This window comes from Saccostrea echinata, unplaced genomic scaffold (genome assembly GCF_033153115.1).
Source record: "Saccostrea echinata isolate AGI-Se365-2 ecotype Australia unplaced genomic scaffold, CSIRO_AGI_Sech_v1 ptg000053l, whole genome shotgun sequence".
NCBI lineage: Eukaryota > Metazoa > Mollusca > Bivalvia > Ostreida > Ostreidae > Saccostrea > Saccostrea echinata.
This window is the reverse complement of record NW_026889802.1, coordinates 1676691-1701010: the sequence shown is the minus strand read 5'-3', so window position 1 is coordinate 1701010 and position 24320 is coordinate 1676691. Positions and strand designations below refer to the sequence as shown.

At 34.9% G+C, this 24320-nt stretch overlaps 1 protein-coding gene across 2 annotated transcripts in view; it reads right to left on the bottom strand.

The window, feature by feature from the left end:
- Window positions 1–18875, bottom strand: part of LOC133204390 (diphosphoinositol polyphosphate phosphohydrolase 1-like) — a 49938-nt gene extending 31063 nt beyond the window's left edge. The window contains exons 1-3 of one of the 2 annotated variants that reach the window (XM_061340111.1): window positions 18630–18875; window positions 16571–16726; window positions 12633–12717 (exon numbers count right to left, since the gene is read on the bottom strand). In XM_061340111.1, the coding sequence (XP_061196095.1) occupies window positions 12633–12717; window positions 16571–16726; window positions 18630–18728 (340 nt within the window). In that variant the 5' untranslated portion in view covers window positions 18729–18875. The remainder of the gene's footprint in view (window positions 1–12632; window positions 12718–16570; window positions 16727–18629) is intronic. The other variant, XM_061340110.1, reaches the window with a different exon arrangement.
- Window positions 18876–24320: the final 5445 nt, after the last annotated feature.

Here is a 24320-nt window from a genome sequence, read left to right as displayed (position 1 = left end):
CAATCCAGAAATTTCTTGACGAGCCAAAAAAAGAAACTCTTTTCCCAAACGTGAAAAACATATTTCGTGTGTGTGTTTGTGTGTGTGTGTGGGAAGGGGGGGGGGTGGGGGGTCATTGACTTTTAAAGCTTCATACCTAAGACTTTTCATACCATTTTAACACAGATCCGCGTTTTCGAGGAAGGGTCCGCATTTTCTAGGGGCGGTGGGGGGGGGGGGGGGTCCATGGCCACTTTTACTTGGTTTAGTATATACAGTTAACTGCCCCCCAACCCCCTCTAGATCCGCGCATGGGGTCATTTGAAAATAGTATTCCCAAGAACCCCTGGACTAGAATGAGAAAATTTCCAACATAGCATATATTCATTTTTTATGCCCCCGTATAGAAGATTCAGGGGTATATAGTTTTTGCCCTGTCCGTCCGTCTGCCTGTCTGTTTGTCCGCAAAAACTTTAACATTGCCCATAACTTTTGATTGGTTTGAGCTATGGCTTTCATATTTCACATGTGTATTCCATGTGACAAGACCTTTCTTTGGGTATCACCATATTTGACCTTTTTACCTTGACCTTGGAGTTTGACCCAGTTTTGCAAAATTTTACCCAACTTAAACCTTGGCCATAACTTTTGAACCGTTGGTGCTAGGGCTTTCATACTTGACATATGTAATCCTTGTGGCAAGACCTTCCTTTGGATACCAACAACTTTGACCCTTTGACATTGACCTTGGAGTCTGACCTACTTTTTAAAAACTTTTAACCTTGGCCATGACTTTTGAACCGTTAGTACTAGGGCTTTCAAAATTCACATATGTAATCCTTGTTACAAAACCTTCCTTTGGATACCAACAATTGTAATCCATTGACCTTGACCTTGGAGTTTGACCTACTTTTGAAAAACTTAAACCTAGGTCATAACTTTTGAACGATTGGTGCCTCAGCTTTCATATTTCACCAGTATATTTCATGTGAGAAGGCCTTTCCTTAGGCACCATTAATTTTGACCATTTGACCTTGACTTTAGCCTTTTCCATATCTATTCAATGTTTGCTGCTAGGGCTCTTATATTTCACAGGTATATTCCTCGAAACAAGACCTTACTTTTGGTATCAACATATTTGGTTTGCATTTGAGAAAGTTTAACATTTGCTATAAGTTGCCATACGGGGGCATCAGTGTTTCACAAACACATCTTGTTATTTTCAAATCTTGATTCCAGGGAGAAGGTTTGGGCCGGAAAGAATGTTCATAATTTAACATAGGAATTTATATATCCCCCAAATGAAGTGTGTGGGTTTGGGGCGGGGGTGTTTTGAGTCTTTTGGAATCACACTGTCCGTCTGCCTAGCTGTCCGTCTGTACGTGATAGTTTGCCCAGGATATAACTTTGTTATGAAGAAACTGGAAGGTCATACTTGGTACAAAGATTACTACTGATCTGAGGGTGTGTCATGGTTTTGATCCAACATCATTCCGGCAAGCTAAAGGTTACTGGAAAAAAAATAGCAAAGTTTTGTCCGACCCATTTATTTGTAATAGAGAGTCACTGGAAGCTCATTCTTGATACAGGAATTGCTTATGACAAAAGGGTTTGCCACGACCTTCATCCAACGTCATTCCTGTAAGTTCAAGGTCACTGACATGAAAGTGTAAGATTACTGTATGTGCTATAATTTTGGAAGCTCATACTTGGAACAAAGATTGCTTATGATCCACTGGTTTGAGATAACATAGCACTAGACTGGCAGAAGAAGTGGCAAAATTCGTGCCTGGATTATAAATTTATAAGGGGTGGGAGGAACACAAGAAACTTTTTCTCAGATTGCTAGAGATGGGTTTGTCCTGACCTTGAACAAAGGTTTTTCCCGGCAAGTTCAAGGTCACTGGCAGATAAATATTATTTTTTTTCCATGCTATAGCTTTGTAATATAAAATCACTGGAAGCTTTTACTTGATACAGAGATTGCTTATGATCTAAGGATGTGTTTTGACCTTGATCTAAGGTCTTTCTGGCAAGTTCAAGGTCACTGACAGAAAAGTGCAATATTCTTTTTCAGGAATATCTTTGTCATTGAGTATCACTGGAAGCTCATAATTTGTTCAAAGGTTGTTTTTGACCTTAACATAGGTCATTTAGGCAAGTTCATGGTCACTGATATAATAAGTGTAAAATTCAAAAAGGTCTAGTCGCCCACGTAGCGCAGTGGTAAGAATGTCTGCTCTAGAGTCGTGGATTAAGGAGTTGATCCTTACGTCGCAGGTTCGAATCCCACTGTGGGATACAGAGACCGATCCTTCGGATGAGACTGTATAAACTGTGGTCCCGTCCGACAGTAGGTGCTAGCACGAAAAAGATCCCTCACTCTTCAATGGCCATGAGTGCCGGGTATAGGTCAAAATTTGCAGATCTCCATCGGCAAGTGGTGGCGTCTCCATATGATTGAAAAATTCTCGAGAGGGACGTTAAACAACATACAAACAAAGAAAAAGGTCTATAATTTTGTAATAGAAAAAATTGCATGCATTTGCATTTCACTAAAAGGATGATAAATATATCATCCAGAGTGTGTAATGGCCTTGACTTAAATTCGAGGTCACTTAGAATATGATGTTTTGGATGAATAGTCTGAAAGAATGCGTGACTGAGAATTTTTTATGTCGGTGACATACAGATGGTGTTTGCTCTTAACCAGCTGCAGAATGTGTCATGGCTTGATGCAAGGTTATTTGGACAAGTTCAAGTTCACTGACAGGGGAATTTTACATTCTTTTACTGTCTTTCTACTGTTGAAACATTGCAAGTTGATGCCCCTTACAGGATTGTTTATAACCTTAAAATGTTGCATGACCTTGACTCAAGGTCGCTATGTTCTGTCTGCTCCGACGGAAGACCTATTCGTTGCATTGCAACGAGCTCGGCTCTGGTTTAACTTACAAATTGTTACATGGTCTCAGGGTACAATAGGTCTCCAACCAATCCTAAAACTAATTATTTTAAACTTTTTAAAAGAAGTCTTGTCAATAACATAATATAAACAACAACTCAATTCACAATTACTTACTGTATCAATCAATATACTGTAGCCAAGGAACCATTGTTCATTGCCACAAATGGCTTCATTTCCAAAATATGTAAATTAAACACTATTTAGTATGCATGCATGTTACCTAGGAAGACAAAATTTATCTCCGTATCTTTTCTTGACATTTATGTATACATGTATAAAGACATCTTTGCTAACCAAGGGTTTCTGACCCACTACTTTCCTCACAAACCCTTGGCCTATTGTGCTATCAAAAGTCAGGATTTGTTTATGTCACATGATCTCAAATCTTACCTCATGCATAAAACTTGCATCACTGACAGAAATAAAGATCATTTAAAAAAAAAAATTAAAAAGTATTTAAAGAAAAATTCATGCATGTATCAAGTAATATTCATTTCTTATTTAGGGTGCAAAATATAGATTCCACATATATTGCACATCAACTGAAAGTTGGATAACACCATAGCTATTTATAAAATGACACATATCTTAGAAGATCGTTGTTTGTTGTGTTTTTCATTTCAGAAATTATAGAATCAAGAAATATCCCAAACTGAGATATCGTTATTTACTATAGTACTCGCTGACTGGTTGAATGATATCAATAACTCCAATCACAACTCAGGGAAAAAAATCCAGACTTTTAATAGCACAATAAGCCAAGGGTTTTGATGAGTAGCGAATCAGAAACCCTTGGTTTAAGAGTTAAGATATTCACTTATATACTTGCTTTTTGCATGCACTCTTCTACAAATAATAGTTTTTTGCACTTTTGATAATATTATGAACTACTGTCTTATTTTGACACCACTGTCAGACAATTAATATACATTTGTTCAATCTTTCTGCAATAATCTTTAAATTTTGGAGGTAAATCAATGATCCACAGTATGATTTGTTACTGTGAGATAATGATTTGTTGGTATGTTATCTACTTTATCAAATCATTATTGTAAATATCTCAGGATTCCTTTCCTCATTGGACATACAATGTAAATCGATCAACTTCTCTCTCAATCTAACTTCATCATCAGATAGTTTCTGAGAAATAATTGTTAAACATGTTGAAAAAAATTACCCAACTCCATCACTAATTCAATTTCTCTGATATACTCAGAAATCTAAGAAATCAATAAGTATGAGATTTCTTATGTCTGATGCTAGGATAAATGGAAAATACATGTATATGTATATATGTACGTTAACTAGTATCTATAGGTCCTATGCCACTTATAACCAGGTAACAAAATGAAGAAAACACAGTTAATGTATCGCAGAAAGAAGCAGGAATTCTTAATACTTGACATTCAAATGATAAAATTTCATGGAAAATCAATACGTGAAACGTATCTTCTGCCATTAATATTTCATGAGGCACACACATCTAAAAATAGTTTAAATTACTTTGATTTTTTTTTATCCTGCAATAGAGGAACATATGAAATTATCTGATGCACCAGATAGAAACAGATGGGAAGAGCGAAAAGGGATTAATAGAATGCAGTCTGCTAATACTGGGGCAGAAATCCACACAAATAATTCACTTTGATGCTGAGGGCAGAACTGAGAAAAAAGCAATCTATATTGAATTACTTGGAAGCAAATAACTCTTGTATATGATGTTTTATCACTTAATCGACTGGAATATTCACTCCATCAATATGAATCCTGGCTAAATGTACAACAGCCATCTCTTTTTCTGAAGTTTATACAACTTGATCCCCCTATTGTGGCCCCACCATACCCCTGAGGACCACAGATTGGCAATCATGAATCATGGCCCTACTGTTCATGAGAGGATAATTTTAAAGATTTTTCCCTATATATATATATTTTCCAAAAACTTTGTTTCTCAGAATTGTGGTCCAAACTTACCCCCATGATTTGAACAAACTAGAATCTGCACCACTGGAGGATACTTGCATGCATATTAATGCCTTCCTTTTCTTGAGGAGATTGTAAAAGGTTTATTTTTATGCCCCCGTATCAAAGATTTGGGGGTATATAGTTCTTGCCATGTCTGTTCTGTCTGTCTGTCTGTTTGTCTGCAAAAACTTTAACATTGCCAATAACTTTTAATTAGTTCATGGAGCTATGGCTTTCATATTTCACATGTATTCCTTGTGACGAGACCTTTTTTGGGGTACCATAATATTTGACCTTTTGACCTTGGAGTTTGATCCATTTTGCAAAACTTTAACCTTGGTCATAACTTTTGAACAATTGGTGCTATGGCTTTCATACTTCACATGTGTAATCCTTGTGACAAGACCTTCCTTTGGATACCAACAACTTTGAACTTTTGACCTTGACCTTGGAGTTTGACCTACTTTTGGAAAACTTTAACCTTGGATATAACTTTTGAACTATTGGTGCTACGGCTTTCATACTTCACATGTGTAATCCTTGTAATAAGACCTTCCTTTGGATACCAACAACTTTGACCCTTTGACCTTGACCTTGGAGTTTGACTTACTTTTGGAAAACTTTAACCTTGGCCATAACTTTTGAATGGATGGTTCTAGGGCTTTCATTCTTCAAATATGTAATCCTTGTGACAAGACCTTCCTTTGGATACCAACAATTTTGACTCTTTGACCTTGACCTTGGAGTTTGACCTACTTTTGGAAAACTTAACCTTGGACACAACTTTTGAAAAGTTGGTGCTAGGGCTTTCATATTTAACATGTTTATTCCTTGTGACAAGACCTTCCTTTGGATACCAACAATTGTAATCCATTGACCTTGACCTTGGAGTTTGACCTACTTTTGAAAAACTTTAACCTTGGTCATAACTTTTGAATGATTGGTGCTTTGGTTTTCATATTTCACCTGTATATTTCTTGTGAGAAGGCCTTTCCTTGGGCACCATTAATTTTGACCATTTGACCTTGATGTTTGACTTACTTTTGAAAAACTTTAACTTTTTCCATATCTATTCAATGGTTGCTACAAAGGCTTTCATATTTCACAGGTTTATTCCTCGAGACAAGACTTTACTTTGGGTACCAACATATTTGATATGCATTTGAGAAAGTTTAACCTTTGCTATAAGTTGCCATATGGGGACATCAGTGTTTCACAAACACATCTTGTTTACCAAATCACAACCTAAGGGTGCTTGCTTTTTTTAATATCACTAATTACAGCCTTGCTGTTCTTTCTTCTCCCCATCCCAAGTCATTCGTTTTTAAATAAAAGTTTTTATAAATATTTTCCCCAAATATTTCCATTCAAAACTCTAATCCCCGAGTCTGTTCTTGAGGAGAAGATGTTTTATAATTTTTTTCCCTATATCTTTGAAGGTACTAAAACCTTGATCTCCTATTTTGGCCTTACCCTACTGGGGCCATGATTTGAGCAAATTGGATTGGAATCTACAAATCTGAGGATGCTTGCATATTAAAGGTGCTTGGACACAGATTTGAAGTTAATATTTTCTCAAATTTTCTGTATAATTTCATGACTTACATGTTGCTATAGCATTTCATAGTTACTTGGATATAATAAAAATCTTATTTCATCTTGAAGTTATTAAAGCTTCGAATTTCTGGATACGTTGGATTGACACATCCTTGCGCTTTCACATATTTTAATTTTATTCTTAATACTTAAGAAAAGTGGCAATTTTGTTGTGTATTAATGAAAAATATTAAAACTATACCCCAGAAAATTCAGAGTAGAAATGTTCGAAAGCAAAACCCACTCACAGTATTGTAAGTCCGTGCTCAGTGGTGTGTGCAGAGTTTAATAACTGAACACACCCGGTGAATTGTAAACATTAACAATAACAGAGCTTGTATCATGGCTGTGGTGTTTTTCCTTTGAAGTCAAGTGTACAATAACTGGAGATACACCGATGGGCGGAGCCAGCAAAAACTGTGCCGTGTAAATAAATTATTGAACACTTAGGCAATTTCAACGTTTTAATTTTTTTAATTTGAATTTACAGAATAAAATGTTTTTTAACATAAAGATAATACTTTTGTCACTGAAATAAAGGGTTTTTTTTAATTGAACACACAGTCATGTATCCCAAAATACTTTCAACAGTTTAAACGGTTTAATACGAAATGAAAGTGCAGTTGTTAAATGTACTGCTACCACCGGTCTGACCCAAAACTTCCACTTTGTCATGAACGTTCATTTTATTAGATGTAGATATATCCAACAGAGGTCCAGGGGCATCCTTGGGTTCTTTCTTCGGCAATTTAGGTTCTGGGGGATTTAAAACTTTTGCACGCAATCTCTGCATTTCCACGTTTGTAGGCCCGCACTCCCATTTCTGACCGATGCCCCGTTCTACCCATAATCTCCTGTTCCTCGACTCCGTTTTGATAGAGTGCCGTTGCGCATGTTCTTTTTCCTGAATGGTTTGTATAGTTTCCCTTCAGACCTGCTTTTTCACAGATTACCTTCATCAGGGATTTTAATTTATTAACACCGACTAATTGCGAGCCATAACGAGGGGGCGAGCCTGCCAGTGGGCGGCGGTAAAACGATCCTTCGTTTCCCAGAACATCTAGGTATACTTTAAAAAAATCAGCCATGCATCGCTCCCCTGAAAAAATACGTTCAAATATATTAAAGCTTTGCATAAACAACGACACATTTTTTTAAAATTAATTTTAGGAGTTGAGATAAAAAAAAGAAAACACAGTATTTTGATATAAAATGCAAACAGTAACCTCAACATGCGCGGATCCAGAAGGAGATCTGGAACCCCCCCCCCCCCCCCCCGGAATTTGCATCGTTATCAAATGTATATACTGAAGCAGATAAAAAAAAAAGACTTTCGACACCCCTTAGAAAATCAGTGTTGACCCCCTCAATACCCCTACGAAATAGATTTTTTTCACGCTTGACAATAGACTTGTTTTTTTTTTTTTTTCCTTGCTTGTCAAGAAATTTATGGGTTGAAAATTTATTTTTTTGACTGGGTTGGACCCTCCCCTCCCTGGAAAAAATTTCTGGATCAACACCTGCTCAAACTACAATATATACAATAAATAAAAAGCGGGGAAGGGACTTACCGGGCTGACAGTAGTGCCGTATTTGCTTGTTGTGTAGTTCCTTGTGACTTAGTCCTCCCTTGAAGGTCTTTGTTGATCTGCCTGTGAATTCGATGAATTTCCCCCTATTATCCTCACCAAGAAAAAACTGGTCACATTGGAGAGAATGATGTTCGTCATGACCCCTTAATCCAAAGAACTTGCAACTGTAATAAAACACAGTGTTCTGAAGGATTTCTGCATTGTTCATCCCGAAAATCCCTTTCTCCCAGATTGTAGCCTCATCTTCAGGAAGTATGGGATCTGCTTGTTTTCGTTTTCCCCCAACTCCTCTGCTAAATGCGTCCTTCATTTTACTGTCCAATATTTTACGGAACCCTGCAAATCTTGGATCCGCCGCATCGAGAAAGTTCTTGTCATAAATTTCACGATCCCGTAAATATCTTAAAATGCCACAGCTAATGTAGTACAATGTTTTTGCAGGATATTCATTGCCATCTTTTCTACGTACTCTCATAATAAACCTTCCTAAATAAAAGTTCAGCTGCACCGCGTCCATAGTTTCGATTTCTGGTATAAAGAGTTCTTGCCCTTGACACTGCGCATTTCATTCACGCCGCCAACTTTCAAAAATATTAAATGACCGACGTGTATTTTTTTTCGTGTTGAGATTTTCTTGACTCTCTATCAACGCTTGAATTTCCTCCTCTTCAACTTCAAAACCAAATCGTGGTACTTCGAAATTTTGAACACATTCATTTTTTGTTTCCATATCTACGTCACGAACCCCGCCATTCTCTGTCTCAAGGCTCAAGTCAAAATTCATTAGATTTCCTGGGTCTGCGTCAAAATCCATGTCGAAATCCTCAAGTTTAATTTCTCCAAAACAATAGTTCATTTCTATTTCTTCGCAGGCCTGAGATAAAATTAAGTCATCATCATTCGATAAGGAGGATCAAAGTTTTACATAGAAATATATAGGAAAAATTTTTAAAAATCTTCTTCTCAGGAACAGCAAATAAAAAATCGAGGCCTAAATCTCGTAAATCGTCTGTGTTCACAGTTGGAAAGCTGCAGTCCGACATCCTCTACCGTTGAAACACGGGCAAAAAGTGCGTATTAGAAAAAATAGTGGTGGGAAGGAGAGAATTTGCACGTAGTCACCTGACAAAAACTAGATTTTTTATTGGTCTTATTAAAAATCACGCATCGAACACCGGTCACAAGACAATTATTGATATTTTGATTGGCCATGATACAAGAAAGTTATTGAATATTTATTATGGTGTATCCTGATTTAGTTGGACGAAGGGGCGGAGACTCATGCTTCGCACTCGTCACCGCCCTTCGTCCAAATAAATCAGGATACACCATAATACATATACAATAACTATTACTTGTGCCTTGTTTACAAAAACAGTTTACGTTTCACGAGTGTGTTCAATTTGTTAAACTCTGTACACATCACAGAGCACGGACTGAAAATACTGGTGAGATGGTTTTGCTTTCGAACATTTCTTCTCTGAATTTTCTGGATTAAAGATGTAATATTTTTCATTAATACATAACAAAATCGCTTCTCTTCTCAAATATTAAGGATAAAGTTAAAATATGTGTAAGTGCAAAGATGTGTTAATCAAACGCGTCCCAGAATTCGTAGTTCCAATAATTTCCAGATAAAATAAGTTTTTAATTATATTTTCATGTGAATGCTATTGCAATATATAAGTCGTGATATTATACAGAAAATTTGAGAAAATATTAAGTTCAAATCTGTGTCTAAGCACAAAAATTTTCCCCTATATATTCCTATGTAAAACTTCGATCTCCCATTGTGGCCCCAACCTACCCCAAGGGGTCATGATTTGGACAAACTTGAATCTAAACTACCTGAGGATGCTTCCATATCAATATGACTAATCATGGCTTTGTTGTCCTTGAGAAGAAGATTCTTAAAGATTTTATTCCTATATATTCCTATGTAAAAATTTGATCCCCCATTGTGGCCCTACCCTACCCCCAGGGTCATGATTTGAACAAATTTGAATCTACACTATGTAATGAAAGTTTCACAGTTTCAGCTTTTGGGCCCAGTGATTCTTGAGATTTTTAAATGATGCCACCAAATTTTCACTAATTCTTAATTATCTCCCCTTGAAAGGGGGTGTGGCCATTCATTTGATCAAACTTGAATCCCCTTCACAGAGATTCTTTGTGGCAAGTTTGGTTGAAATTGGCCAAGTGGCTCTTGAGAAGAAGTTGAAGATATGAAAAATTTACAGACAGACAGATGGATGCCAAAAAAATGTGATCAGAAAACCTCACTTTAGATTTCAGCTCAGGTGAGCTAAAAACCAATGAGATTTTATAAGAGAGTGGTTTCCAAAATCGCTTCCCAAGTGAACCAAAAATGGATTTTGTAGAAAAAAGTATAAGATATGATTATAAGTAGTAGGAAAGAGATGGAATAAAAAAAAACAGTAGACTTCTATGTAAAGGGGTATGCAAGTGTGGCTCTGCTTAAACATGCTTTTTCTAAATATTTCATGAAATGATTTTATACCCAATTGTTGCCTGATTCTTGACCCTAGTGCCATAATTTGACCAAAGCTAAATCTACACTACGTAAGGATGCTTAACTATTAATTTAGTCTAAGAGTGTTCTTGATGTTCTTGAGAACAAAAATAATCAGAATATTTTCCAGTATCTCAATATGTCAAACTTTTGTGCCCTATTCTGGCCCCACCCTAGCCCCAACAGTTATGATTTGGACAAATCTTAATCTATACTAAAAAGCTACATAAAGATTTGACCCCTGGCTGTGGTGCTGCTTTGTCTTAGAGCAATAAAAAAAAATCCCATTGTAAATCTTTGATCTTTTATTAACCCCACACTGGAAATGGGGACTATGATTTTAACAAATATACATACAACTGCAAACTTTTCATTCAAATTTTGTCTTTTCTGGCCTTGGTGTTCTTGAAAAAAAAAGATTTTTATTTTACACCACTGACACCCTACTTCTACTAATTTTTCATTCATTATCTCCCCTTGAAACCCCTCTCCCCTATTTGAAAAAAACTAAACAAATTGAATCTTTGCAGATCATGGATCCTGTGTCCCACTTTTGGTTGAAATTAATCTGGGGTTCTGTAGAATAAGTTGAAGATTTGAAAAGTTTACAGATAACACATAAACAAGTTTAAAAGATGACAAACAAGTTAGCATGATTTTCTCCTCATCATTGAAAATTAATTTTAAAAAGTTTATTGACTCCTGAAATACAAGAAAACATCCTCTTTAAGTGTTTTGCAAATTTGCTCTCCTTTCTTTTATGTATACAGTAGAACTTCCTTCTCTTACAGTGTATGTACAGTAGGACCCACTATTTGAATACTGAAAGATAGGTCATGTGTAGACAATCATCAGATGGCTCGCATATGTTAACGTAAAAATAATCAACCGAAAATTGAAATCGAGATCACCAGTTCATCAACATTTATGTTTTGTATTAAAACAGTTTATCTTGAATCTTCGTCATACAAATCATGGCTGATAGATTTTTTAATAAATAATCTTGGATGGGTGGACACTAAGCACAAAGAATAACGACACTTGTAATGTCTTTCTATAAAGACAGCTAAGAATATTATAAAGGGGAACACATGTCTAGAATTTACTACATGTATTAGGACTGCTTATGTCAATTTTATTCATGTTAATAACAACATTAATTACCTTTCTCTTAATTCATGGGGAATTTTTTTTTTACATTTATACATGTATAAACAAATCTAAAAAAAAATCATTAAAAAAAAAATAGTTTACTTCAATTATCATAGAGATGGAGTTATTTTGCCCTGAAATTCTGACAATTTTAACATTTGCGGAAAATGTCTTTTAACTATGCTTTCTTTCCAAAAGATGCTCATTTAACAAAACCAGGTCTCTCATAAAACCGCAGCTCTAGTGGTGTGTACTTGGTGTACCTTTGTATAGTCTAATTGTGTACAAGTGTACCAAAACACCAAAATTCAATAAAAAGAATTATGTTTCTAAGCATAGAGTATTTGTGTAACAAGTCTTTTTGAAATTAGGCCAAAACTATAGGAACAATAGCATTTTAAAAGAATTTCACAGCAATTTTTAATTTTAGTAACCATGGCAACACCATTTGTTGACATCATAAACCAATAAAAAGAATTATGCATCTTAGTGTAATATACATGTACTTGTCTTATACAAGTCTTATTAAAATTGGACAAAAACAAAAGGAGAAGTACTGTTTTGAAAGAATTTTCTGTTTTATTTAATAATTACCGGTAATGGAAACACCGTTTGTTGAAATAAAAATGTAATACATAGAATTATTTAGCTTAGTATGGTTTACTTGTGTACCAAGTTTTATTAAAATTTAGCCAAAATGGAGGAGGAGTAGCATTTTGAAAAAATGTTTATGGACAAACCGACAAATGGACAGAAAGAAGGATAACATCATCTCTCCTGGTCTCTGACCAGTAGAGCTAAATATGAACACTTCAGTTATCTCAGAACTTGCTTCAAGGTCACTCACCCATTGACTTTTTATCTTCCCAATCATCAAGCAACTCATTGACATAAAACACATACAACCAGGTCCTGTGTTTTTTCTCTTTGTTCTGAAACAAATAAAAACAATCTATACTGACATTCATCTTTTTTTTTTTACAACAAAGATTATTCAACATCTACTCAATCATTTTCTATGAATCATTTCCAGTGATAGTTTTATACAACCTTCATGTTATCTTAGCATTGTGATTTGAATGTTTTCAGGGATAAGATGGTTGAAGGGTGAGTGTCTCTTGTAACCTTGGGTAAGATTTAGATTAGCAATAAGCAACAAGACTCAAGCATTTTTCAAATTAAAGTTCATCTTTTATGGGATACTGAAAGATTTTCTGACTTTCAATGATTGACAAGTATGCAATAAAAACTTCTGATCAATAATCACCTGTATGATGAACAGCTTTTTAAAACATACCAATAAGTATCAAAAAGAGGTCAAAATCAAAATAACAGACAATTAGGAAAAAAAACAAACAAACATTATGACTACATACAGACTAGGAAGTTGAATCGTAATTTATATTAATTAAGTTTAAAATATATTTCAAAGCCACAGGGAATAAATATTACTTTGCTGTTAGCATTGATTCATTATAAGTGTGTTTGCTATGAAAAAGCATGTTTTACTTTACACATTTTCTTATTATTTATATTTTTATTATTTTAATTTCAATAGACAACAAAAAAGTAAGAAATCCATATGAAATATGCTTAGATATTAGAGACATTATTTGACAATTGTTCAGACCAGATGTGACATGAGTTCATTCTGCTTTGTCACCAAAATCAGAACCAAGTCTTAACTATCACTAAATTTATAATGTTTGTTTAATAACATAATTTGATAGGTTACTGCCAAGGAAAGACAGGGTTAAGATACACATTCAAATCTGTTCACAATAATTACATTAATATCATGAAAGAAATACAGGACAGGCTGGGTAACGACAAGTTGTTTCAACTGTACTTACACTTCAAAAAGTGACCAATAACCAAATACCAAGGAGCAGAGAAGAATTAATGCATTTTCACTATATAATTAATAGAGTCCCACCCCAACACCAGAACCTCTGTCCAGGGGTCATGAAATTCACTATTTCAGAGGAGGCACCCTTGCTCATCATAACCATACACACAGTTTGTTTGCAAAATACCAAGGAGCAGATAAGAAGATTTTTAAAGAATAAAATATACATTTTCACTTTATGACCAATAAAGCCCCACCCTAAAACCAGAACCCCTTACTCAGGGGCTTTGAATTTCATAATTTTAGAAGAGGTGTCCCTGCTTATCATATCCATGCACTTAGTTTGTCTGCTAAAATACCCAAGGGCAAAATAAAGATTATGCAGATAAGATCACAGGTATATCTTCCTTTCTATTTGTTTTCCTCTCCATTTGTTAACTCGTAACTCGTGCATACCAAAGATTATGCATTTTCACCATTTGATCAATAGAGCCTCATCTGAACACCTGAACCCCCTGACCCAGAGGCTGTGAGTTTTACAATTTTGGTAGAGGGCTCAATGGAGGGGGGGGGCATGAAATTTTAAATTTGGGTTTCCCTTCATCCAGAGATGATATATGCCAAAACTGGTTGTTATTGATTCAGCAGTTCCAGAGAATAAGTTGAAAACGTTCCAATGTAAATGCAGGACGTGACAAATGACGAGGGACAAAAAGGTGACCTAAAAAAATGAAAGAAGAGAATATTTTTCATAACAGCTCTGCTCGAGTAAAAATGCCAAAGAATGCGTGATTTTCAAAATAATAAAGCGCTCGCTTCGTGATCGGGAGGTTGTGAGTTCGAATCTCGGCCGCGACTGACCTAAGTCGATAAAAAATGGGTAGCAACTGTTCCTTCGCAATGCGCTCGGCACTTGAAGTGAAAGTTGCGGGTCCTTCGGATGAGACCTTAAAAACCGAGGCCCCGTGTCACGGCAGGGGTTGGCACGATAAAGATCCCTCACTGCTCAATGTCCCTGAGTGCCAAGTAAAGGTCAAAATTTGAAGCCCTTCACCGGTATTTGGTGACGTCTCTATATGAGTGAAAAATTCTCGAATGGGACGTAAAACAACATACAATCAATCAATCAATCAAAATAATATTCCTCTTATATATGCCAGACCCGGGTTTATAAGTGATCACCTGGGATGATGATTCGATTAAACTGTTGCCCGTAAAATGCTTTCCATAGAGAATCTTCCACAAATTTTCAACACTTCTGAAACAATTTGCTCTTTAAAAAGAAATCAATTCTTTAACAAAATCATGCAAAAAATCTTTCTTTTTTTTTTAATTAACAAAAATATATTTATCTGATGCAGTTTTAGTAATCAACACAATGGATCCAGCATTACTAGTCATGACCAGATGTGTAATGAAAACAATGTGTAGATTCCGATACCTTACTGACAGATTCCTAGGGGGAAACCAACAGATTGAATGTTGGCAAGCACTCACTCTTCAATTGAAATTCATTCATTTCTGCTGACATAGATGTATTTGACAAACATGGTAGACACATAAGCTTTTTATATCATTATGGGTATAGACAGCGGTAGCTTTCACCAGTTGGCAACCCACATTTTGCTGTACGTCTCTATCTGCCTGGAATGCTAAAACTAACTTTATAATACTGTTTCAGTCTAATAAAAATTGGGATACCATTCCAGTTCTGCAGGATACATGTAATCTTCTGATGATAAAATGGTCCCAGAACTCAGTGATAGAATACTGTGTTTTAATATTCTTTGAGAAAGGAAATCAATAAAGTAATTATCAGTTCAATAACTTCTTCAGTTCGTTTACACAAATAGGGAGTCTTTATTAGTGACACTATCAGCTTCAGAGATAATCTAATAAATTCTGGTTCAATGAATTCTGTTATTGCCAAAATTTCAGATATTAATGATATCCAATGTTTTTGCTAAGATCAGAGATTAAGTGCATAAGACAATAAAAAATGTGTTGAGGAGGAGTGGGAACTCTCCATTTTGTGACATACTATTGTCTGGAGTTTATATTGTATTTTTGAATAAATATTAATTCAAAATCAATCAGATTTTATTTTTCTCTTTAATACAAATATTTCTTCAAAGTCTTCAACTTTATATAAAAACATGTACATATTGTAAAATATGCACTCAACACCTAAGTTTTGTGTTGATTTTAGAATGTGTTAGAACTGGCTTACACATCCTGAGTGATTAACATGCAGAGTGATTAAGTATCTTGATTATGAGGTAATTTATGTCACTTTATCTAGGGCACATTTTTTAATATCAGTGGCATGCAGCTCTGTTGTAATATCTCAGAGAAAAGTGATTATAACTCTAAAGAAAAATTCTAAGATATTAATGTTTCCATTTCCAGAAAATGTTGATGATATTAAAGCCCTACTGAGAGATTGTTAAACAGAGCATCTGCTTTTGTGAACTCATTTTTTAGTACTGTATACAGGGGAGATAACGACAGTAACTAAGGGATATAACTGCTGTCAATCAGTGCAACATGTGGCCCCATCAGGTAATCCAGTAGATAGAGCCATATTGTTTTTTATCTTGCACTTTCTGCGTAACTTTTGTATGTAATACACCAACAGTAAATCACTTTAATTTTGTATTCAGCAACTTATGATCTTCTTTGAAAATAAGTACAAACTGTCTTCGATATGTTCTTTGGTAGACATTTTAATTGCTAAAGGCAAAGAACAAGAAAAGTGTCTAAATTTTATCAAAGCAGACTTGTTTCAATTCATTTAGACACCTTTGAATACAACTCAAACATGACCAAGTATACCCACATTTTCTTTCTCTACAAGACCTAGATCTGTCACACACATACCCTGATATATGTCCATTGCTCCTACACCCCCCTGCCTAGCATTTCTACCACATTACCTCAAACATGCCCAGGTATCTCCCCAGTGTACCCCTGACCCCTGCTTCCTCTAGAGCTTCTCTTTCAGCTGTAGTTTGTGATTCTTCAGTGGGCTCCATTCCACCACCTGGCACCACCCATTTTTCCCTATCTTTGCTGCTTGTCACAAGAAGAAGCTGTAAAATTGATTTAGATTTAAGAAAAAGAACAATTTCATAGAACAAGAACTGAGAGTTATAAAAAGATAATCATAAAACCTTGATTAATATAGGTGTTTGTGGCAAACAATTCAAAAGGTTTCGAAAACTAAAGTAAAAGGTGGGGACGACAAGAAATAAAAATTTCAGTAATGCTTAATAGTGACTCAAAGTGATTGGAATAAAGTCTAATCTGAAAAAAAAATAAATAGTATAGCACCAGGAAATTTTGTATAGTAAACAAAAAAGATTTGCCACATAAAGGTGAACCCCTTTTTTCAGCACTTGATGAATTGCAAGAGATACCAAAAAGTTCAGTGCAAATAAATACAGCTAGCAAACCAAAAAAAAAAAAAAATAAATAAATAAAAAATAATTCATTCAAATTTATTTGAATGGATGATGAATTGAGGATAAATAGATAATTCTACATTTTGTGTAAAAGCACAAGTACTTTTCCTTTATTAGATTGAAAACTGCACATTTATATGTACATGTTGTATTTGTTACCATGGCAACATAAAATATAAGCTTTTAAAAAAAATAATACATCTAAAAAAGGAGTATTTGCTTCATATATGCCATCATTCAAGCATTGGTTGTCAAAATTTAAAATATTGGCATTCAAATATGTCAATATAATCAATATATCAATATTCTAAAACAACTGTTCTTTTTTTTTTTTTTTTTTTTTTTTTGGACTACCGGTACTCACCTTTAAATTACATCAGCACACAAAGGGTTTAATTATGATTCATTTTTATAAAGTTATGATGAAGGGATGGGTTATTTAACTGGGTTTTAAGGTTTATCATTTGCTTTGCATGGACAGTGTTAACTTTATTTATTTATAAATAAATAATTTGATAATGAGTACACATTAACTTTACACATTAACAGGATAGTTATTGTAACCCCCTTTTCATGTTGTCATAATGCTAGTTCTCATTAATCATGTCAATGTTCTGCACTTTCTCTCTGTCGTTAATTAATATATTCTTCACTGCAAATTGTACACATGCACTCATAATTTATCACCAACTCTGTCATATATGTGGTCAGACATACAGGAAAATGAAATAAAAGCTCCTATATTACATTTCATTTAATGTATGATTTTTCACTAAGTGGCTACTTGACATTATATTGTGAACTTTCTTTTTAGCATAAATTTATAGAAGTATACTGTGAAGAAAAACTGTCAGTTCTGTTTATTATTCTATCAAATTTGTTATCATTGGGTAAACGCTATGATAATGGCAATATTTACACTAGAATACAGGTGCTATAAACACATGTGCTTTTCTATAATTAGCATTTAAGAGCTAAAACTAAGTGCTGATTGGTCAGAAACAAATCAGCACATAATATAAACTAAGTGATCATGAGTGAAGAAATTGCTGGTACTCCAATTGTTGACATTTTAGCTGTAGAGAAATAGATAAGCAAACTAAAACGAAGGTGTTGTCATAAAGTTATTCCACAAAATGGGAACGACTTCATCAAATGTTCTGGAGAATATTCCCAATCGGTCGTGCAACTCATGTCCTCAATGTCAAAACAAAACATTACAATCAATCATACGAAACCGAGCTCTAATGTTTCCATTGACGTCGTATTAAAAATAGATATTTATTTCGAATAAATATAGCACGAATGTTTTTTTTTTTAATTTAAATTATCATTATCATCTTTTAAATGCTACTTTTCACTGATGAAACATGTTGATTTTTTCTTTTAAAATAATTCTATCATGAGTAACTCATACTGTCATGAAAAATGCTCTCATTTTTTTTTATCTTACAAATGTTTCAAGTATTATCAAATAGTACTATATTTAACATATCTACTAAATGAAATTTTTTTTAAAAAAAAATCTCACCTCCTCCTCTTTATGATCTTTAAAGCACAAGCATGCTGCTCGCCGTCTGAATCCATCCTTGTCATAAGTTCTTATCGAATTTGGCTTTTCTTTCACCATCTCAATAGCTTTTAATAAAACAACCCCTAAAAATTATCTCTTACTTATATATTATCCAATTTCATGTTAACATCGTGTATGTTGTATGTTGCAACCAACGACAAGCATATGAAAACGTTTCCCAGAGATCGTAGTGTACACATCCGGTTCCAAATTGACGTCTGCGTGGAGGGAACATTTGAAAATACGAAAAACAATGATTTTAAACGTAAAAAGGGGTGGACAAAAATCCTTCAATTGAAAGAGAGACACTTGATATGTTAGCTGCATATAATGTAGACCTCTCCATTTTTTTTAAATCTGATGTTCCGGGAGAGGCTCTAAAATATTTGCATGTCAGATATATCAGCGTAACAAAAAATAAGAAGGAAAACAATGGAAAGGTGGGGTATTTCTGCTGACAAAAATTATCTGGATTGCATAAATATGCCACCATAGAGATGGCTACATTATTGCAGCTAATTGAAATGTATTCCCTAAAATAAACTAGACGTCTCTAAAAGGACAGAAGCTCTACTGGTACTTGTTGTAGGCGGCCTATATTTATAAAGTTGCTCTCTTAGTGTAGCATTTCACATTTCTGTTTGAGTAATCTGTACACCTGTATGCTTAATCCCCATATCTGGTTTTCGGTAAAAGAAATTTGAGAGAAACCTTTGGGTGGAATGAATAGAGGAAAAAAAAAATTATTATGCATATTAATTCCGGGCATTGCAAACCCGTTTTAAATAATGCTAGATGTGGTGGGGGGTTTGTCCCGAGACACAGTTAGATTATTCTTACTAGGGGGCTACACGGAATGTTCGGTTTGGTTGTCTTCTGTGTTCTGATGTGGATACTTACAAACTCAGAGGAAACTTTTCGAAAATTTGAAATCACAAAATTTTAACAAAATCAATAACATCAAAACGTACGACTTTTCAACACTTTATACAATCATTCCCCACTATAAATTAAAGTCCAGGCTTTTTTAAAATCATATACAGCTGCTTTTTCAATAAAAATGGAACTCGTACATATACTTACCTTGTCATTGGTCATTTGCAAAATTATTTTGTTAAAAAACATTCTGATTTTACACGCAAGTACTCTGAAGTTGATATTAAAAAGATGCTTCAGTTTCTGATTGACAATATCCAGGTAATTTTTGGAGATCAAGTCTGTTGGAATTCTCATGGGTACCAATTGTGCGCCCTTATCAGCAAATCTATCTTTATATTCATATGAAGCAGAATTTATTCAAAAACTTCTACATGAGAAGAAGACAACACTTGCTGCGGCCTTCAACTCGACATTTAGATATATCGACGACGTATTATCAATTAAAAATTGTTACTTCCATTCATATTTCCCCTACCTATGTAGCAATATACCCTTATCACCTGCATATGGGGTTTTTGTCTCCCAGTTGATTCGATACGCAAGAGCATGCTCTGCGTAAATTTCTAAAACGAAGCAAACTATTGTCAAACAAGTTGACGAAACAAGGATATCAACAGTCTCGTTTGAAATCATTATTTCGCAAGTTTTATGGTCGATACAATGACCTTGTCAGCAAATACAACCTATCATTTAGTCAAATGCTGACTGATGTTTTTCATACTATTTGTTAGGCCATTATTTACACACTGAATTGTCTACGGATTTTTCCTGATCATGACAAGGAGCACACGGCGGGTGTGACGGGTCGACAGGGGATGCTCACTCCTCCATGGCACCTGATCCCACCTCTGATGTTTTTGGAGGTCCGTGTTTGCTCTGCTCCCGATGTGTATTGTTTAAATGGACTTTGAGCTTGAATACTGTTCGCTAACTCTATATTTCAATCTGTAATTTAATTTTTTGAAAGGGGTTGGTGAAAATGACAGATATACGTCACAGTAGACAGACCCAGGGAACAGGAAAAGGGGAGGGGGTAATTTTGTCAAATCATTTTATACAATATTTTAACATTTACCAATGGTAAATTTCGGTTGTAACCCCCCCCCCCCCCTCACCCCAACGTCTAATAACTTTTTTTTCTTGTCAACAATTTTCTGATTAGATCGTGCCCACCCATCCACCGTAAATGAAATTGATTTCTACAGGTCTGAATTTGTTGATGTCCAGCAATTTTTTTAGCATTTATTTTTGATGGGGACAATGACTTGCAACGCGAGATATCTGCAGCTTTAGATCGATCTCTAAAACCACATGATAATGTCCATAATAAATACTTATTTAATTTGTCATTGAGAATCAGTGAGGTAGAAGAGACCATCCGGTATAGAACCATCGATTTCACGAGTGTTCACGAATGCATGGATTGGTCATGATGGGGAAATATAGCTAAACAATCATGAATGACATTCTGTCTCATGAGGCTCCGGATTAAACTTAAAACTGTCAAAGCACGGGTCTCAGTTTTCGGTTTTATTTATTCTTTAAAAACAGGTCATCGGATTTTATACAATCAGCAGATTTTATAAATCGACAGAATAGAAATATATAATACAAAACGAGGTACTTTACATTTTCATATATAATATAAAAAAGATATTTAAGGAATGAATTTAATAGCTACCCAAGTCATACTGGTATAACCTGAGTTGGAGCAGTTTACGCTTTATAAACCGATACCAGTATGACTTGGGTAGCTATTAAATTCATTCCTTATAATTTAATTTTCCATCATTAAGAGTTAAAAAATAAGACAATTTCTCCTTCAAAAATGCCTTCAAATTGTACGTATTTTAAACGTAACGTCAAGCGGATTGATACGTTTTTGACGTAAGTCATTGTGACGTAGGCAACCCAGGTTATACGATATATTCTTATTTTTTTATCCAATCAAATGACACGTTACAATCAAAATAAAATTATTTATAAATATACCAATGAAAAGTTGCGCATGCATGCTTAATAACATTCAACAAAATGAATCTTTTGTATGAAAAAAAAGAAACCAAAAAAAAAAAAAAAAAAACAAACAAACAAACAAACAAAAAAAAAACCACAAATTGGATTTTCGTAGAGCTGTGGCTTTGAATAAAAAATCCCCAAGTTTTTTCATCATGATTAAAAACTGCTGCTTTTAAAACTCAAAGCATATGGCTTATCCAAACCAGCATTAGATCTGTTGAATAGCTATCTATCAAATAGGAAATAATATGTAAAAATTGGTTCTCACTTAAGGGAAATGCTGGATATTCTGAAATGTGTACCACAGGGATCCATTCTTGGACCTGTATTTTTCAATATTTTTATTAATGATTTGTTTTTATCTTTGTTAAAAATGTACCCTCTATAATTATGCAGATGACAATACTCTCGAAAAATCTCGTAAACTTTACAATATATTATAAATCCTTACAAGAGGACAGTTTATCTCCCATTAAATGGTTCTCCATGAGAAAACTGAAGGCAAACCCTGAAAAATTTCAAGCTATTGCAATCAGGTCTAAAACACAAGAACAACAAATATCTTTAACTTGAAAAAAAGGCAGCGAGACAACTAAATTCTTTGAAGTGGATTGGAAAATATTTGAATAGATTGGGAAAGCTCACCATATACCATAGTTTTATCATGTAAAATTTTAGCTATTGTGCCCTGACTTGGCATTTTTGTGTTGACCCCCCCCCCAAAAAAAAATAATAGAAAATTCAATTAAGAGCACTACAGTTTATTCATAATGGCTATAAAACTCCTGGAAAGATCCAAATTGCCTTCTCTAAAAAACTAGGAGAATTAGACTACTTGTACTTATAAATAAAAAAAGTCCCGTCTTTCTTCAAGGTCTGGTTAAAATTAGAGAGAATTCATACAATTTTACAATTTTAGGCATATCAATGCCGCAGAAAACCCAAGACCCAAAACTTTATTTTCATTTTGGACGCTAGTGGATATCTACGGAATTCACAATAAATGAAACTATTAACTGTTCCTGACCTACCCCTAACACTCTTTTTTCAATAATTAAGATGGATATTTTCATTGTTGTTAGCTTTATGCCATCCCCATACCACGTACACTACTAACGTAAGTATGAAAGACAGATAACTGTGTTTCGACATTGAATGCATGTGCTTTTAATGAACTACAAATAGTGTAAAAAAAACAAACAAAAAAAACACACACACACAAACAAAAAAAAAACAAGACGCCCATTGGCCACATCGCTTACCTGAGCACATTGGCTAGGAATAAAGCAGAAATCAGTTTAGTATAGAAAAGATTAAATAGATAAGTGATCGCAAATACCCCCCCCCCCCGAGGGGGGGGGAGGGAATCATTTGTTCACACTTGAATCTACACTAACTGAGGAGGATGCTTCCATATTTCTTTGACTAACCATGGCTCTAGAAGATTTTTTATTCTATATGTTTGATCTTCTAATGTGGCCCCGTCCTACCCATGTGGGAACATGATTTGAACAAACTTGAATCTACACTACCCGAGGATGCTTCATTGTGGCACCTCCCTACCCCCAGAGGTCATGATTTGAAAAAAAAACAAACAAACTTGAATTTACCCTACCGAAGAATGCTTCCATATAAATATAACCAATCATGGCATTGCTGTTCTTGAGAAGAATATTTTCAAAGATTTCTCCTATGTTTTCCGATGTAAAACTTTGATTGCCCATTGTGGCCCCATCCTATCCTGAGGGGTCATGATTTGAACAAATTTGAATGTACACAATGTTAGGAAGCTTTCACATAAGTTTCATCTTTTCTGCCCAAGTGGTTCTTGAGAAAAAGATTTTCAAATGATGCCACGCAATTTTTACTTTTTCTTAATCCAATATCTCCCCTTGGAAGAGGGTGTGGACCTTTTGAACAAACTTGAATCCCTTTTACCCAAGGATACTCTGTGCCAAGTTTGGGTTAAAACTGGCCCAGTGGTTCTGGAGGAGATGAAACTGTAAAAAGTTTGCAACAACAACTGACAAATTTTGATCAGAAAAGCTCACTTGAGCCTTTGGCTCAGGTGAGCTGGAAAGCCTTTCTACCTTGAGCTGCTTCATGTATCTGCATTTGTCAATGAAGATCAAGGATGTTCAGAGGAAAAAAAATGAAAATCTTATTTTTAAACAAGCATTCTGAGAGTATTGCATTAGCAATACTTGTCCCCTACCGGCAAATGTAATCTGGTTCCCGTTAAGAATTGAAAATGCCATAAATCCGTCAAAAATCAATGAAGCAGAATGAAATGCAAACTTGACCTATAACTAATCAAAGTAAAGTGACTTACCAAAAATCAGCTCTACATCTGAAAGCGTTTAGAAGAAAATTGCGGAAAACCCCTAAAAATTGAAAAGGCCGTAATTCCGTCAAAAATCAATGAAGCGGAACGAAATGCAAACTTGATCTGTAACTCATCAAGATACACTCACATACCAAAAATCAGCTCAATATCTGCAAGCGTTTAGGAAAAAAATGCGGAAAACCAAGTGGGACAGACTGACAAACAGACAGAGGGACAGACAGACAGCTGGACAGACGGACGGACAGACTCAGAGGAAACCTATAGTCCCCTCCAGTTTCACCGGTAGGGGACTAAAAAAGCGGGTTTACAGTGATAGGAACATTGCAAATGCCATCAAAATATGC